The sequence below is a fragment of the Necator americanus genome, chromosome III, assembly GCF_031761385.1.
Source record: "Necator americanus strain Aroian chromosome III, whole genome shotgun sequence".
Lineage (NCBI taxonomy): Eukaryota > Metazoa > Nematoda > Chromadorea > Rhabditida > Ancylostomatidae > Necator > Necator americanus.
Window position 1 is genome coordinate 1,866,872 of NC_087373.1, and position 15,985 is coordinate 1,882,856.

Genomic DNA, 15,985 nt, shown 5'->3' on the forward strand with positions numbered 1-15,985 from the left:
GAACTTGGATAATTCTTGGATACAAAAAAAAATCCTGGTGAGCCCCGTGAACGAAAGGAAAACAAATTAAAACATAAAGGAAGTTGGATTATCGTCGTTGCTCCATTTCTAAGCGTAATCTCGCTAATCTCATCAATCATTCATATCACTCATCTCCTAATGGACTGATATTTGTCAGTAGAGGATACAAGGCACACTGAGTGACTACAGTGAACACAAATGGATTCTTTGTCTTAAAATCCAGTAAAAGGCATCTAAAATCCAGTAAAAAGCATCAAAAATCCAGTAAAAAGCATCCCTATCGTGGATTTATTCGATATTCCGCCCAACTCCTCAATAGTTTCATCCCTACAACAAAAAAAAACGACGAATAAACATATTTTAAAGCTAAAGCAAGAAAACTAAGCACTGTATAATGGGAATGAGATTTTTGGAGATAAACTCGCACGCAAGACACATTAGGACGACAGTGGACAAACACCAAGCACGGGATCTCATGAGACGAGTGATTGAGGGACAGAGGAGCATTGGCAAGTGAGGACTGAGGCAGTCACTGCGCTGCCGCCGGCTGCGCCCGCCGAGTGCGAACGCAGACGTCGAGCGCGGATCTGCACCCTCAGGCTCCACCCCAAATCCTAAGTCCAGCATAATTTCATGAGTGCATTGTGCGTAACGAATGTGTACAGAAAGCGTAAGCTACGTAAATGTTCGCAAAGGGCAACTGCTATTGGAGGATGATAGACTCAACTAACGAAAAATATAGTTATATGGTGTTTCGAAGCCAGCAAAGTAGTTTCGGGACAGACACGCGTAAACATTGCTTCCGTAATTGAATTCAGCCACGAGGAAACTAAACAAATACTAAGTTCATCTCGTATAACCCGTGACTGGCACAATTTTCAGACCGAAATTTCGCAACCTTCCAAGAAAAAGAAAACATCAGGGATCCATAATGCGAAGCGAGCAGCAAATGGACCACAAACCGATATTATGAAGCCAAGATAGGGAGAGAACCAAAACAATTACAGCAATGATTACACTTGAGGAAACATCCGAAGTAACCGGATTCTACACGGATAGAAAAGTGTGAGATGAATCCAAGAACGATTTCGTTGAGGAAACAAAAAAAAAAACGCGAAGTGAGAGAAAAAAAACTCTACAATAATCTCGTAAAGAGAAAGAAAAAAACAAAAACAAAAAAAAGCATCTGATCACACCATATAGAATGTTACAACGACGAGAGTTCATTAATTCCATGGAAATAATTAGGTGCACTTTTTTCTGACAGGAAATTTCTAGAAATGGAAGTTCAAAAGCACAAAGTTTTTCCCAGTACCCTGTTAACAACCGTATCTCGTCCGGGAACTCCTGGTTCGTAAACTTAGCCAAAAAAGAAAATCTCGGGAACTTTCTCTTCACCTTCTCATGCTTTCAATTATTCTTCTACTGCAATCTGGTCGAAATCCGCTTCTTCACAGTTATTCAAACACATGAACTCTCCAGGTGCTCCTAATGGCAGTTTCCGAGGTCTTTAATTACGGTACTGCAGGTCAAACCAACAAAACAAAACAAAAACGTGCAGCTTTTTTGAGGTTATTTCGTCGTGGACTGCTGCACGAAGTTTGTAGTTTTCAAATGTTCCTATCAACGAGACGAGTTCCTATCAATTTGAAAAGCAAAGAGAGAAAAGAAGTTGATGTTAGGAGGCGAGAAAGAATGAACCACATATAGAAAGGATGCAAAGAACTGTGACAAGCACAGTTGTCAGGTGAAAGTTGGGCCACAAACGGGCGCTTGTCACTCTCACCTTATCAATGTTTATAATGATTATATTGTTGACAAAAAACACAGGTATAGCATTCGAACGAGTCGTACTTCAAAACGTCTGGCAAGTTAACGTGGAACAAGTGAAAAATCTTACCGTCCTGTAGTTTTCAAATGTCTCATCCATATTCTCGCAAAAAATCTACAGCTTAGAAGAGCTGAAGCACCTCTTCGAACTGAAATTTGAAGAACAAAAAAAAAGAGAGGAGCAATGCATGCAAAATTGGATGTCGGAAAAATAGGAAATAAAAGTACGCAACTGCAATTTGAGTGAAAATAGTCTACAGCAGCTTCATTAAAGTTAGAGAAACTCTAGAAATATTTCCCGGAATTCCATCCTAACCTAATTCGGAGAAGCTGTCAATATTCCAAAAGACTATAGCAATAGCATAGATTATCTGGAATAAATTACTGGCAGAGATAAATTCTTTGCTATGAATCTTTACCTCCATCAGAAAGATTCTTCATCCTTTTCAAAAAAGACTTTGAGAAATTCTCCACAAAACTGCTTTTTTTACGTGTAAAAATAAATTCGAATACAAAAAAGATTGATAAATCTGAAACTTCTCTCAGAAAATTAACTTTGAAAATTTAACATTCTTTGGATTCTTTTTTCTCCTTCTGAGTTTGCACTTCTCAGCTGGTGTTTTATATCCTTCTCTGCACTTTGCAAGTCACTCATCTCACGCAAATTAATGATTTTCCGATTTTCTGCTGATGCACTGATTTTCTGCACAAGAAAAAAAACGTTATCCTGGCAAATCTAACGCATAAAATACATAAGAGAAAGCTGGAAATGCTGCTCATGGAGCTTCAAAAAACGAATTCAACCACCTACGTAAATTTCTTTCTTCGGCACGTTTGTTGGAGTTCAACAAATTCAAAAGAAAGGAACCACTTCCTGATAGAATAACCAAGTAAAAGACACACGCAAAAAAAAATTCAGTTGAGCAAAAGACATAGCGGCACAAAGGGATGTAGCTCTGTACCTTGTGCGGAACAAACACCAAGACATTAACTACAGCACACAGTTAGCTTTCAGTTAAAAATTCTAAACAAATAAAATTGTAAATAAAATAGGCAAAGTTTTAAGAGGAAAACATCGTTGATATGATAAAGAACTGCTGCTGATGTCAGATAACAGAATACTTTACGCCACTTTTCGGATGCTCCCACGGAGATAACTGACAGTGGCGTACTCAACTGAGAAAAAAAGCTGCGCTCACTGCAATAGATAGAGCTAAGGGGGAAAAAATGAAATGAAAGGATAAGTAAAGTCACAAAAAAGGAACAAAATGATGGTAAAATAATTACTAATCAAATTCATTCATATTATCCAATAAACAGAGTTGTTAGGTGATAAAAAAAAACAATTTAGAAAAAAAAAAAACAAAAAGCGTAGTATAAGAAATAAGAAGTTGGAATAAAAAAAGGTGATCTGGCAAAGATTTTAGTCCGTAAAAGATGTAATCTGAAAAGAGTTGAACCATCTTTTTTAGATGTAAAACATAAAAGATATCGAAGATGTCTACATTGACCTGTAGTGCATTTATTGCTTTTCGCTTGTGTCCAACGTATGATTTTAATGTTTTCATAGCATTTCCGGCAGCCGATGTTGGGCGTCAGGTCCTTACAGCTTTTTTTTGCAACCAATTAAACGTTTATTTCATAAAAAAAAGGAAATTGTGAAGGAGGGAATCTTATTTTAGAAGAAGGACAATGTTGTTGAAGTGTGTGCGAATCTGAAGATCCTTTCTAGCTTCAGAGACTTCTGGAGGTATTAATACGTCGATAAGTTTTTTACCTCCTCAATTTTGAAATTTTCGAGGTTGTAGGAACTGATTAGCAAACTCATTTCCGCTCTTTCTCACGCAAAACATTTCAAATTGTTCTGCTGTACCCATAACGAAATCGAATTCTCACCACAATACTTCTTTTCGGAGGAATTTTCAGTTTCTGCTCCTCACAAAACCAATTTTGTTCATTGTCGAAGAACTTGATTTACTCTACTTCTGTTCCCATAACAACAACAATAACCAAAAATCACCTCGAATGATTCGTGAGGCATTAACTTCTTCCGGGATTCATAGACAACAAATCAGTTCCTCGATGCATATAAGGATAATTCTCTGTAGACAGGGATTATCAAATAGACGCATTGAGCTATGGAGTATATACAAAGATTGCGTGAAAAACGAGCAAAGAACGTTAGTCGCATGGTAGCAGCAGCAGCAGCAGCAGCAGCAGAGAGTAGCGGTGGCGAGCACGAAAACAGCCAGCTCTCGTCCTAGATGGCAGCATGGCGACGAAAACAAGCACACTAGTAGTAGTAGCCGTATATGCAGTATGATTTGAGGCGAAAAATTCCCCTTTATAATGAGGGGATGAGTGCTAAACAGCGCGCCATTCGAAGGAATTCACGAAAAAAAAGAGAGAGAGAGAGAGAGAGAGAGAGAGAGAGAGAGAGAGAGAGAGAGAGAGAGAGAGAGAGGATTTCAGAACATCGATAAAGCTGGACGAACGAGTGCAGATTCAGGACACGAAGCACGATACTCTCGAATTACATTCCTGGAACGGATAAATAATGAGCCTAACGACTACATCCCTGAGGGACGTTGACCTTGTCAAACAGACATAGAATATGAAATTTCATGACAGCAGCACAGCAGCAGGTGCTCTTCATTGGAACAGACGAGATTTCACACGCAAACCACTATTCTCGACCATGGAAAAGAATCCTGGGACCAGAAAAAAAAGAAAGCGAAGCTATTTTCATAGCAACAGCACATTGCTGTGCTCACCACGTGTAAATATAACATCGCTTGTGCCATAAATACTACGAAAACACTAAAGTCACGCGTTCGGCAGAACCGAAAAGCAATAAATATACAGGTTAATGTATACATCTCCGACATCTTTGGCGATTTATCTCTAAAAAATCGGTGAAATCCTTTCAGATTACATCTTATAAAGTCATGTCAGATGAAAATTTTCAATTACTGGAAGTATTCGAAAGAAAATGATACCAACCATCTTGGTTCGATTCTTAGTACAGTAGAAAAATAATTTGGAAGTTCGAATTGCCTCAAAAAAGTCCCAGTGCTTAATTAATAAGTAATCAAGTAGTTGGTAAATTGGTGAAATTAGCAATTAATAGTTTATTAAGTAATTAGATCATCGGTTCGCAATCAACGAATTTAAAAATATTAGATGTTCTCATTGTGGCAGTAAATCTTAAAGAACAGCATATAGAAAAATTATGCTGTAGGTAATGAGAATGAAATCATCCCTTCTGTTCTATTTATCTATTTTATGAAAAAAAGAAACCAGTACTGGACCTAATATTTTCCGCATCTGTGCTCTTTGCCTTCAGGATAAAATCTACGGAAAAATTGAGAGTTGAATCTCTCAAAAAGCAAGAATTAACCAGGTGAACAACATCGTGAAAGCAAATTATCACAGTCTAGTCATATGGGAAGAAAATGGTGACACTAATTCCCTTACAACTAATTCCAGAGAGGGATCATGGCCAACAGGTCAACTGCAGGGTCCCAAAATTTCATATTTAAACATATTTTTCGTTCATGAGGTGGCCAGCCAAGTTCTTCCACTTGGATAACGCAATAACAACTGCAAATAAAAGAAAAGCGCTAATGAGGAAAACATACACTATGGGAAATCACACTATGGGAAGACGTAGGCTACGAAGAAATTTTACAATTTTGTTGTCAACAGTCAAATCAAGCATAAACAAACAACAAACAACGCAAGCTAACCTTAAAAAAGAGTCCAAAGAAATTTGACATATGAAACCCTGCCCTCTTAAGAGATCCCATTAACAAAATTACATAGATGAATGGATGAATATCGCAAAAACCTACCTCCTCCGCAAGAACGGAATAAGAGACTTTTCGTTTGCTGTAACTGAAAGTAAGAAGAGCATAATTAAGGTCCCACCAGTGGGAATTTTGTGGCTGCTTGCACAGCCGCTTCAAAGCTGTCTAAAAATCTCTTTATCCTCCTAAATTCTAGCAATTTTCCATTTTCTAGGATTTCTCAGAGCATTGCAATTCGCAAAAAAAAAAGGGGAAGAGAAAAGAAAAGAAGATATTGTGTTTATTTAGAGCAAATAATTGCAATCTGAAGGGAATATGAGGATTCTTCAAACCTCCTCCGGTATTTCCAGAGCTGCAACATTATTGTTTAGTGAGCTCAGAACAATTTTCCAAGAAAAAAAATTTTGAAACGCGAATATAAACATGCAATTGCTGGCATTGTAAATTAGCTCGATTCCTCTTCCTCTTTTTTGAAACCTGGACGAAAGTGCACCCAAGTGCAACGCAAAAACAAAATTCATCGTATCAATGAAAAAAAAACTTTTGCTAGAGAATAATTTAATACACTGTGACGACAATGTGCACTTTTATGCATGAGTTCGCAAAATTAATGCGGACTTTTGAACATCAGAGATAGATCAGATATAAGAGAACTATCAGAAATAATAGTTGTACTTCCTAGCCAGTATATACTCACATGATAGTGATTTATTTAGAAGATTAATGCTCAAAAAGCTAATAATCTGTATACATGTAGAAAATATCATATTTTAAAGTTTGAGTTACCGATGGAACACTTGCGGTCAAAAAATGCGTGACTCATCGACAGCTCACGCGGTGTCAACGTCTTCAGTTGAGAATTACTTTCGTAACAAATCCTTCCGACAAATTTTGCAAGTTTTAGATTTCCTCTAACCCAGTAATTAAGAAAAACCTGATAAGGATTAGAGAAAACAAACAAGAAAAGAGCAAGAGAAATCAGAAGCCGATGATTCTGCAACGATACAAACCGCGTATGGAGAATACTGAGGTAATCTGCGGAAAAAAAAATCATATACCAAAATACCAAAACTTAACAAAACCTGTAGCCTTCGTATCTGGTAAATATCTCCAAAAACATAAATATCCACGAGGAAGCCAGGTCAACTCCGGTGTTTAGCTTCCCATCGTGCTGTAAATAGCATCCGCCCCGTGTAAGCACTTTAATTAAGGATCAAGCGGTAAACATCGTCGGAGATCAGAGACTTATTTACCTACCGTCCTCATCTATAGCAACAACAACAAAAACGGCCCGAAGTAATCACTGAAACACATTCTCAGGTCAAATTAGAAGACATCTGATGTGAGGGCGCAACATTGTTTGTTTTAACCTAGTGAGAATAAGCAAGGCTAGATCATGATCTGGGTAAAGAAAACGGAATGGCAGGGTGTAAGATCTTGCTTCTGCTTTTCCCACAAAATAGGAGAGCATAAAAGATAGTATTTTTTCTTAGATTCAAATGCAAATGAAAGTATTTTCTCTTAGAATCAAATGCAAATGAACTGACCTCGTTCACGTAAATGGCGCGTTCCACTTAGAATCAAACGTTTCAATTTCTTTTTCTGCGCAAAACTGTGGTTCTTACCATGACACCACTATCTGAGAATCTTATTTGAAAAAACGAACATAGAGTTCAGAAACAGATCCTATATTATGTACATTATAACGAATCAAGTTGGACTTCCAATGATAAAAACAATGATTAAAGGATGACGTTAGCGCTCATATCAGTCGTGTTACATTATGATGTACGTAAAGAGGGACCAGTCTTCGTGAATAATCAAAAAGCGATTTCTCAAGACTGTCCGCGGAGCTCTAAGGTTGCTAAACGCGCGATCGGCGAGAATCGCCGTTGGCGGGAAAAGCGAATGATATAAACTTTAGATAATCAAGCACAAAATAGCAGAAATGCGGGAGTATTAGTACTTTTTGCACCACTGTCCTTCACGATCGTATCTATGGGCAGCTACAACCTTGTCTTTTTTCAACTAACGATACTATAGTCAGGTAAAAACCACATGAACCACGTGGTGCAGTTGCGTAAGCGGTGGCGCTTGAAGCGACGTGGTGAAGGTCGTAGCAATTTGGATCGAGGTGGGAACACCGCGAACTGCAACAATGAATAGTGGAAGCAGGGGTCCTCATTCATTCCTAACCGCTACGCTCCACCGCGCCGCTTCAAGCGAAACCGCTTGCGCAACTGCACGGTTCTTTAGGTCGTTTTGTCACTACTAGTGTCACAGTGCTCGGATATTCATCAATTGGTGGTGGTCGCGTGTGTGTGCACGTTCCACCAGAGTTGCTGGAACTCTGCGGACAGACTAAGAAAACCATCCTTTAAACCATCCACGACTCGGTGGTACTAAAAGACTGCCCTTAAATGGCAAATTTATGCCCGAATTATTTCTTTTTTGTGAAGTGAATAATGTCAGTAGAATTACTGCGCTATCTAGTTAGTACATTCCAAAAAAAAAAAAAACTATCCTGATTCTGGCAAACACTAAAGGCCGGCTCCTGTTGTCTCCTGGCACAGAATCTTCAAAATAGGAAGTGATATATTAGACAAACATACAATTCTTGAAGATACGTAGTTTAATTTACTTGGCTGTTAACGTGCAATGGCAAAAAAAAAAAAAAAATAGAAAAGAAAAGAAGTCAGGTGCTTCACAGGAAAGAAGGTGAGCATTTCGAACACGAGATGCTGCATCGTCGAGAAATGAGGAGAAAGAAAAATCTCGAACAGATGCACGAATACTGTTGCATTAGCTGGACAACAAAAAGAAGAACGATAAAAATCAGCACTTTATCGAAATACGATAAATGGTGATAAGACCATTTTGTATCTTTTACTATCAAAATCGACACTTATTCAAACTTTATTAAGCAATTACGCCGTCTACCTTCTAATCTAACAACTACCACAAAACAAAGATATGTACATACACCGAACTGTAACGGCTTGTCGACGATTCAGCAAGCCAAGTGAGGCAGACAGCAACAGATTAGTAAGTTAATCCTATTATCTAGCAAATAACATTTCACATCTACTCTCTAAGCTAACTAAAAAATAATCATATTACACTTCACTAAGACTTATGAACGAAAAAAAGTGCATAGAACATGAATACAAAGCAACGTGAATAGGTCTTTTCCTGCATCAAAATCTAGAAAATCAACAGAAGAGTAGAATATTCCTGAAAACTGTCATTAGTCATGTTCAATGGACAGCTCGCACATTTGGGAAGAAAGCTCCTGAAGTACGAGTCCAGAGAATTTATCACTGAGCGAATCTTCTTCCACCCACGACCGCATCTTGTTGGCATAATTCTTGTCCCGTGCTGCTATGCTAATCATTTTCTTGGCAGAATCCATGTCTGAGTCACGGATGTAGCGAATTACAAGGTAGAATGCTGCGTGTGGGTTTCCTAGAAAGAAGAAGAAGATAACCAAAACATTATATAAAGCACAAAAAAGCCTAGCAAAAAAAAATTGTTGTAATAATTGCTTGGACAGAATACGACATCAAGGAGAACTTTCAACAGGTTCCAAGCAAATAAAAAACCATTGATTTCAAAAGAAAACATAGAAACCATTGGATAAATTGCTATATGGAAAATGATTTGAATGAAACGAAACTAAATTGTAAAAGAAAAGAGCTCCTATTCTGTTAGTATAACTTATACCTTACTACAAGAAGTCTTAGAAAACAAGCAGTAATGAGATCCCTCTACGGCTAAGCTTAAATATTTGGTCTCTATTCATCAAACACTTCATCCTTGCCCAAAACAACTGGAAACGTAGGATCGGTTTCAGGCAATATTAGCACGGAGTATTCCTTACCATACAGGGATATGGAATCATATTTCAGGGCTTTGCGTTCGTTCAAAACATCGTTTAGAGCAGCGCGGGCAAATTTTAGTGCAAAAAAAAAAGTTGGACCTCTCAAAAAAAAGTAAGAGCAAAAATTAAGACGGTTAAGCCCATTTTCAAAGATTTGCTTCACCTGGATACACATGTACATCAGCACTATCTTTCTAATGTCAAAAGACCCAATTTAATTAAATTATTTTGCCAAGTTGCATCCAAACTAGTCTCGCACTGTAATTAAAAGCAAATATGATTTTAAAAAAATCCCATTGTTTGAATGAAATTGAGAACAAAGAGGAGAGAACTGAGTTAAGCGTGATGGAACACATTCGGCTGGAGACGTTGAGAATGAATAGTCAATAGAAACTTTCAGAGAAGACAGAATACTGGTTATTTGGTGAGGACAAAAGGAAGTGCGCAAGTTTTTTTTTCTCGATAGTTCCTGCACTTCAACATTCAACATCTTAAATAACGCATTTATATTCCCTTAAAAGTCTTCATGGACATGAAAACTTGAAAAACAATTTTAAAAAATCCAAAGACTCAACAGTTCGGTCATTTGCGATGTTTAGACAGTTTTTTTTTTCAAATATAAAGTGATCCAATTAAATCATACAATATCTTCGGACAAATAACGAACCTCCAGCTGCAGCTCGTCGCATCAATCGCAGCGCTCGCATCTTATCGACCGTTTTGTCGCCCTCAGTTGCGGCGTTAATGTGGTATACAGCTAATGAATACATAGCACTCACTTGTCCCAGCGCTGCAGCTTGTTCCCACAAACGTATCGCCTGCAAAGTACATTTCTACGGGAAAATGAGAGGAAAAAAAGAAATTTTCTCATGAAAGTACATGCAAATTTGCACAGCGGGATTCCCCATTACTTCCAAGTGGAGATTTTTGAGGTGTAAGGGACAACTATACGATGCGAAAGGAAAATGTGATAGCTGCGCTCTTTCCAATATATCTGTTGGAAAAAATAGAAACAATATAGGACATGACAGAGAAATGAACACGTACTCAATGAACTTTTGTAGTTTTTAACACAACTCTCACTTTCAGTGTGGAAAATCGATATACTGAAAACCAGTAAACATGGCAAGGACATGAACAAAATCAATATCTGTGAAAGCACTTTTGAACAATTTTCTCGAAGAATTATAAGTAAGAGCACCACGTTTTGACGAGAATACCATTCAATGCAATGAGAAACAGCTAGTCGTTCATAGGGAAACCTACTCTACGTTGAGAAAATAAGATAATTCATCGTGATACGAAAGTTATTATATTATGGTTCACTTTGCAGAATGATAGGAGAAAAAAAATGTGCAGTATTAAAGTGGCTTCATCGTTTCGTAGCAACAGGTAGTCATAATATCATGAGAAAATCTAGTGGAAACTGGTAACGAACTTGAAACCACATAAAAAAGTACAATCTTAAGGTACAGATCTAGAGGAACATTACTCTAAGGAAAAAAAAAAACAGCCAAAATCAACACCTTCTATGAATCTGAGAAAGAGGTGGGAAAAAACAATCCCTAACTTCCTAAAATAGGCTGAAGAAAATGATTTTGCATAAACTACCCACAACACCTGGATGAATAAATTTCGCAGTAGAATGAGGCCGACCAACCTCCTTTTTATTTTCTACAACACCTTTGCCAGTGAAGAGAAATTCAGCTACTTTATTCATAGCATCAGGATTTCCATGTGAGGCAGCAGCTTGAAACCTACAAGAACGACCGTAGCATTACAATGAGCAAAAAAAACCGAAGTCAAACTTGCCGACAAGAAGACATGGAAAGGGAAGAACAACTGACAATTGATTGATTAAACAATTGATCAACAATGACCTACAAAAACCCATCAGAAATCTAATCAAACGGTCTTACCTACGTATAGCATCTCCTCGTTCACCTTTCCTGAGAAGTTCTTCACCTAAAAGATTTTCCATCTCCCATTTTGCTTTGTCTTCTGTTGAAGGAGTAACTTCTAGGCCCGATAAAACATCAGATTCATTGTCATCAGTTTGTACACCCACCTTAACATCAAAACTTGCATATTTCCATCAAAATGGTTTGTAAGGCTAAAACGTAAAATAAAATAATAAGATAAGTTACACAAGAGATAAGATGTAAGAAAACGTACCTCAACAACAGTGGGTTTCGGCGGAATTCGAAATTGAACTGCATGTTCGTTACCCTGGAGGACACGAAGAGAAAGTGGTCCAGAACCGGCTAGCACAAGTGAAGGAACCCAATGGGAACTTCCGATAAGTGGTGAAAATTGTAGTGAAGGTGGACCAGTGTTGAAACAGTTCACCAATGGTAAAACAACATCGGAGAATCGGCTAAAAATGCAAAAGTTAAAAAGGAATCACAATGAACGTAAATCGAGAAGCGACAACGAAAAGAAATGGGGGAAAATATAGTTGGGATGGGGCACTCGTGGCGCCGTTATTTCTCGACGCTCTAACTTACTTGTTTCTCTTAGTAACTTTAGCTTATACGTCATAGATCCTCCTTAAGTCTTAAGAAGGATCTATGACATATAAGCTTAAGCTTAAGTTTTAGGGTCCCAATTCATTTAGTTACTTACATCGAGAAACAAGGGAGCCACTGAGTTCCCCCACTCCCACTTCATTTTATCCGCGAAATCTAATAAAAAAAAAACTAACTAAAGCTCAAAAGATTCTGCAAGATTAATGCTAAACTTACGGAAGATTTGGTGGTGGAGGTTCCGTATCCGAACTTGAAGCCGAAGCTGGGATCGGATGTGGTAAATGAACAAATCGTTGACCATGTCGAATAATATTCGATAGCGCAAGCCGCTGTGAACTCATGGCAGCAGCGAACTATCTAGACCATCTCAATTCCTGTTACTAACACGCTGAAATATAAAATAATATGAAATTTCGAAAGCATCAGTACGAAAATCAATAAAAATTTGTCCAAAAAAGCAAGCAAATCCTGGAATAACAACGAAAAATGAACGTCCATCATATACAACTGGTTCAAAGCTATAACAAAATTTGTTGATATTCTAGTAACATACGGATAAGTTGTTCGTTTTTATAGGGAACGACTTAAGCATTTCCTCGACATTTTTCCAGAAATTTCTATGACATCCAAGAGATTCAGCAGTTAACGCAGGCTCCATAGAACCATGCAACCGTAGGAATGAACGTTATTTTGGAAGTGTTCCTAGCTATTGTTTTTTTTTCTAGCTACTATACATGAAACCATCGTTACTAAACTAAAAAGTAGAAGGTAACGGACACTACCGTATCTTCGTGGATCTGACGGGGAACTTGGAAAGATTGCACCAAAACGCTATCAAGTAGTAGTGATTCATGCAAAAAGTGATTTTATACTGGAATCGCTATCAGGATATCACACGACGCTGGGGGGAAAAAGCTGTAAAACTGGAGGTCAACGACGAAGGGAAACGCAACGCATGCGAGCGAGACTGGGGATTTTGCGCTGGAGCGACTTATTTCTTCCAGAATGCAACAGATCACGATTTACACTCGAAAAATCTCCGTCTTGAAGTAGCTTTTGGAATTTTTGTAAACTATTTTAAATGTATGCAAATAAAAAGATTAGACTGATTAAATAACCTAGAAAATTACAGTGTGGAACAAGTATTTGCATAATTATTAAAAGTAGAATACATTTTAAGCAAAGAAACCAAGCATTCCGGAAACTACTTGAATTAAATGTAAGAAAAAGAAGTTCTGGAAGTTCCACTATTGGAAAATGCGATCATAGACGGCAGACTATTGATTATATCTTGAAGGGACATCAAAATCTAGCCACATTTCGTTAGGTCCCACCACGATCGCCTCTTAGCGGGACGTGTTAGCCGTTGTGTGTCGTTTTCATTGCTCTTTTTTTTTGCAAATTCATTTCAAATTCATTGTGTGGCATTGAAATGGGTGCATTTTCTTTCAGCAACTAAACAAATGTTTGCTCGTCGCTAGCTGTGTTTATGTTCGGAAGGCCGTAATGCATTTGAGAAAATGTCCCTCCTAGACTTTGAGACAGAGATCCCCAAACAGCAAAAATTCCATGTTGCCTCGACTGAACACACTTATACCCTCAATCGCGTCGATTAAAGAATCAAACGAACCTCATTCTGCTCAAAAAGTAGGCCGTTTTCCTTGCAGAACGTAGAAAGGAAGATCCAGACAGTATAGAGGATTCTGGTGACAGGAAAACTGGAAACAGATCGGCTCATTGTGCTGGAATATTAGGATTAGTATCGATTACAAAGTAAAAGTAAAAATAAACCTGTTTCCATGAGCTCAGTGAAATCGATCGATGGTAGTGAACGAAAAAAAAAACCATGGAACAGCGAGTTTTCTGCGGCAATAGGAGGTTGGTTTGAACTGATGCAGTCAGACTGCGTTTCTTGTCCCCACGTCCGTGTTTGCAGCAGAAATGTTCCCATATGTAGCCTGAATGGGTCATTCTTTATGGTTTCACGCCCCAACACAGCTATACTCGGGTCAAAACGACCTGAGGTCTGGTGCAATTGCGTCAGCGACTGCGTTTGAAGCGGCGCCAACTTCATTTCTTTACTACAGAGACGGATGGAACTAGCAAGGGTCCCAACTTGATCGATAGCGCCAACTTCACCGCGTCGCTTCGACCCGACTATACTTCCGTACGTGTTCTGTCGTGGTACCGCAACGCTTCTGAAGGAAGAGCGACGAGAAGTAAGTCGTGAGCGTTTTTCTTTTTCAAGAAGAATTTGAAAATACTTTTTAATCACACGTGTTATTTTTTCTGAAAAAAAAGAACGACGGCGGCTCCTTTCTCCAAGTAATAAACTTCGATTGTTTTTCGATTTAGAACACCAACTATCTGCACTTATAGCACTTTTAGATAAAGAAAAAAGGAAATTATAGTTCAGGTGACTGCGCATGTACACACTCAGGCTCGAACACTTTCAAATGAGCTGACGCGACGCATCCGCGACGGAAGTGACCAACGACGCTGCGAGGATCTTCTCGGCGCAACGACATTACACCACCGATCAGTATTAAATCGAGGACATCAGGCAGTTGGAGCATCAGCACCTGACCTCCATTGCAGATGCGTCGCGTCAACGTAGTTGGACGCGGCGCCGACTATAAACAATAGCTGAACGCCGCTGCTGGTTGGTTAAAGGCAGTATGCCACGAAATTTGCGATATTGGTGTCTCTCCTGGACAATATAAGGTTTGGGAAGGAGAATGCGAGTATGAGCATGTTAACGCTCAGTTTCCCTATCCGTCTTTTAAAAACGGAGAAGAAGTCGGAATTTCCTTCTCGCACTAATTTTCCAACGAAGCAGCTTGCAACGCGCCGCCCCCGTACATTTGCCTCATTCCCAAACGAGCAGGTGATAATCAGTGAAGTTTTCCCAGCAAACCTCATTCATTCAAATAAAACCAATAGATAGGCTTCTGAGAGAACCGGCGCTTGACAGAGATGACGTCATAGGGTGCCTCGTAGGGAAGTTCGCACAAAAGCCGTCGTTTCCCACGCTGTTTTTCAGGACGATTAGGGTGAACTGAGCGTCACTTTTATAATTGTCATCTACACCACGAACCCTATATTGTCCGTGAGAGATCCTAACCTCGTCAAATTCGTGGTATGCTGCCTATGATTGAACAGAAACGGATGTTAATAGAGGTAGAAAAGTGTTAGTAGAAAATGTCCAAGAGATAAACAGACCCACCTAGGTGTATGGGAGCTCACCAGGATGACCGTAAATCCCAATGCCTCAAGATTCCTTCTGCTCCCTGCGTCCCGAGAGTGATCTGCCTTCGGAACGGTGAAGTTGATCTCATTTCGACGCGTTCCCATCGCCTCCGAGTCAAGGTGGAGATGGAGTTTCCTGTGTCTTACCGAATTATAAACAAATTCAGCGTTTTTATCCGTGCTTGCAGATCGTACCGTATCACTGACGCTGTCAGGTTGACCACTAGGAACTATAGTCGGGCCAAAGTGACACAAATCACGAGTGTAGTTGCGGTGCATTTGCGTACGCGCTCGAAACGGCGCGGTGGAGGCAGCAGTTGGGACCGAGGTGGGACCGTCGCGAACTGCAGCGATGGGTGGTGCCAGCAAGGATTTCATCACGCTCCTAGTCGCCACGTCCCACGGAAGCGCGTCGAGAGGGGCCGCGTACGCAATTGCGTACGTACTTCATGTCGTTTTGACCCTGCTATAATCTCCTTAGAGTAGGCCTTTCCATACCTCATCATACTCCTTTTTCTCTGCTGAGCCTGAAAAAGGAAGGAGTGCTCCGGAAGAGGATTCACCGGTGCTGTTCCCATCACGTCCTAGAACCACACCATCGGCAACGGTCACTAAGAGGATTTGCATAGAAAATTCTGTATAGATGAGTTGAAATCGAACAATACGAC

At 39.2% G+C, this 15,985-nt stretch overlaps 2 protein-coding genes across 3 annotated transcripts; both read right to left on the reverse strand.

Annotated features, from left to right (window-relative positions):
* Positions 1-8,864: 8,864 nt before the first annotated feature.
* RB195_008344 (uncharacterized protein) lies at positions 8,865-12,409 on the reverse strand (the record flags this gene model as incomplete). Of its 2 annotated transcripts, XM_064194785.1 has the most annotated exons (7): positions 8,865-8,952; positions 9,005-9,125; positions 10,208-10,358; positions 11,201-11,297; positions 11,460-11,608; positions 11,716-11,917; positions 12,285-12,409. In XM_064194785.1, 7 exons carry the CDS (start codon positions 12,407-12,409, stop codon positions 8,865-8,867), a joined length of 933 nt encoding a protein of 310 aa, XP_064045930.1. The 2 variants fall into 2 exon arrangements, with proteins under 2 accessions (XP_064045930.1, XP_013297060.2); XM_013441606.2 differs by having other exon boundaries at positions 8,908-9,125.
* A 16-nt stretch (positions 12,410-12,425) lies between these two features.
* RB195_008345 (uncharacterized protein) lies at positions 12,426-15,695 on the reverse strand (the record flags this gene model as incomplete). Its single annotated transcript, XM_064194786.1, has 4 exons — positions 12,426-12,456; positions 13,699-13,786; positions 13,860-14,026; positions 15,295-15,695. The coding sequence occupies 4 exons, from the start codon at positions 15,693-15,695 to the stop codon at positions 12,426-12,428; spliced, it is 687 nt and encodes a 228-aa protein (XP_064045931.1).
* Between the last annotated feature and the right edge of the window lie 290 nt (positions 15,696-15,985).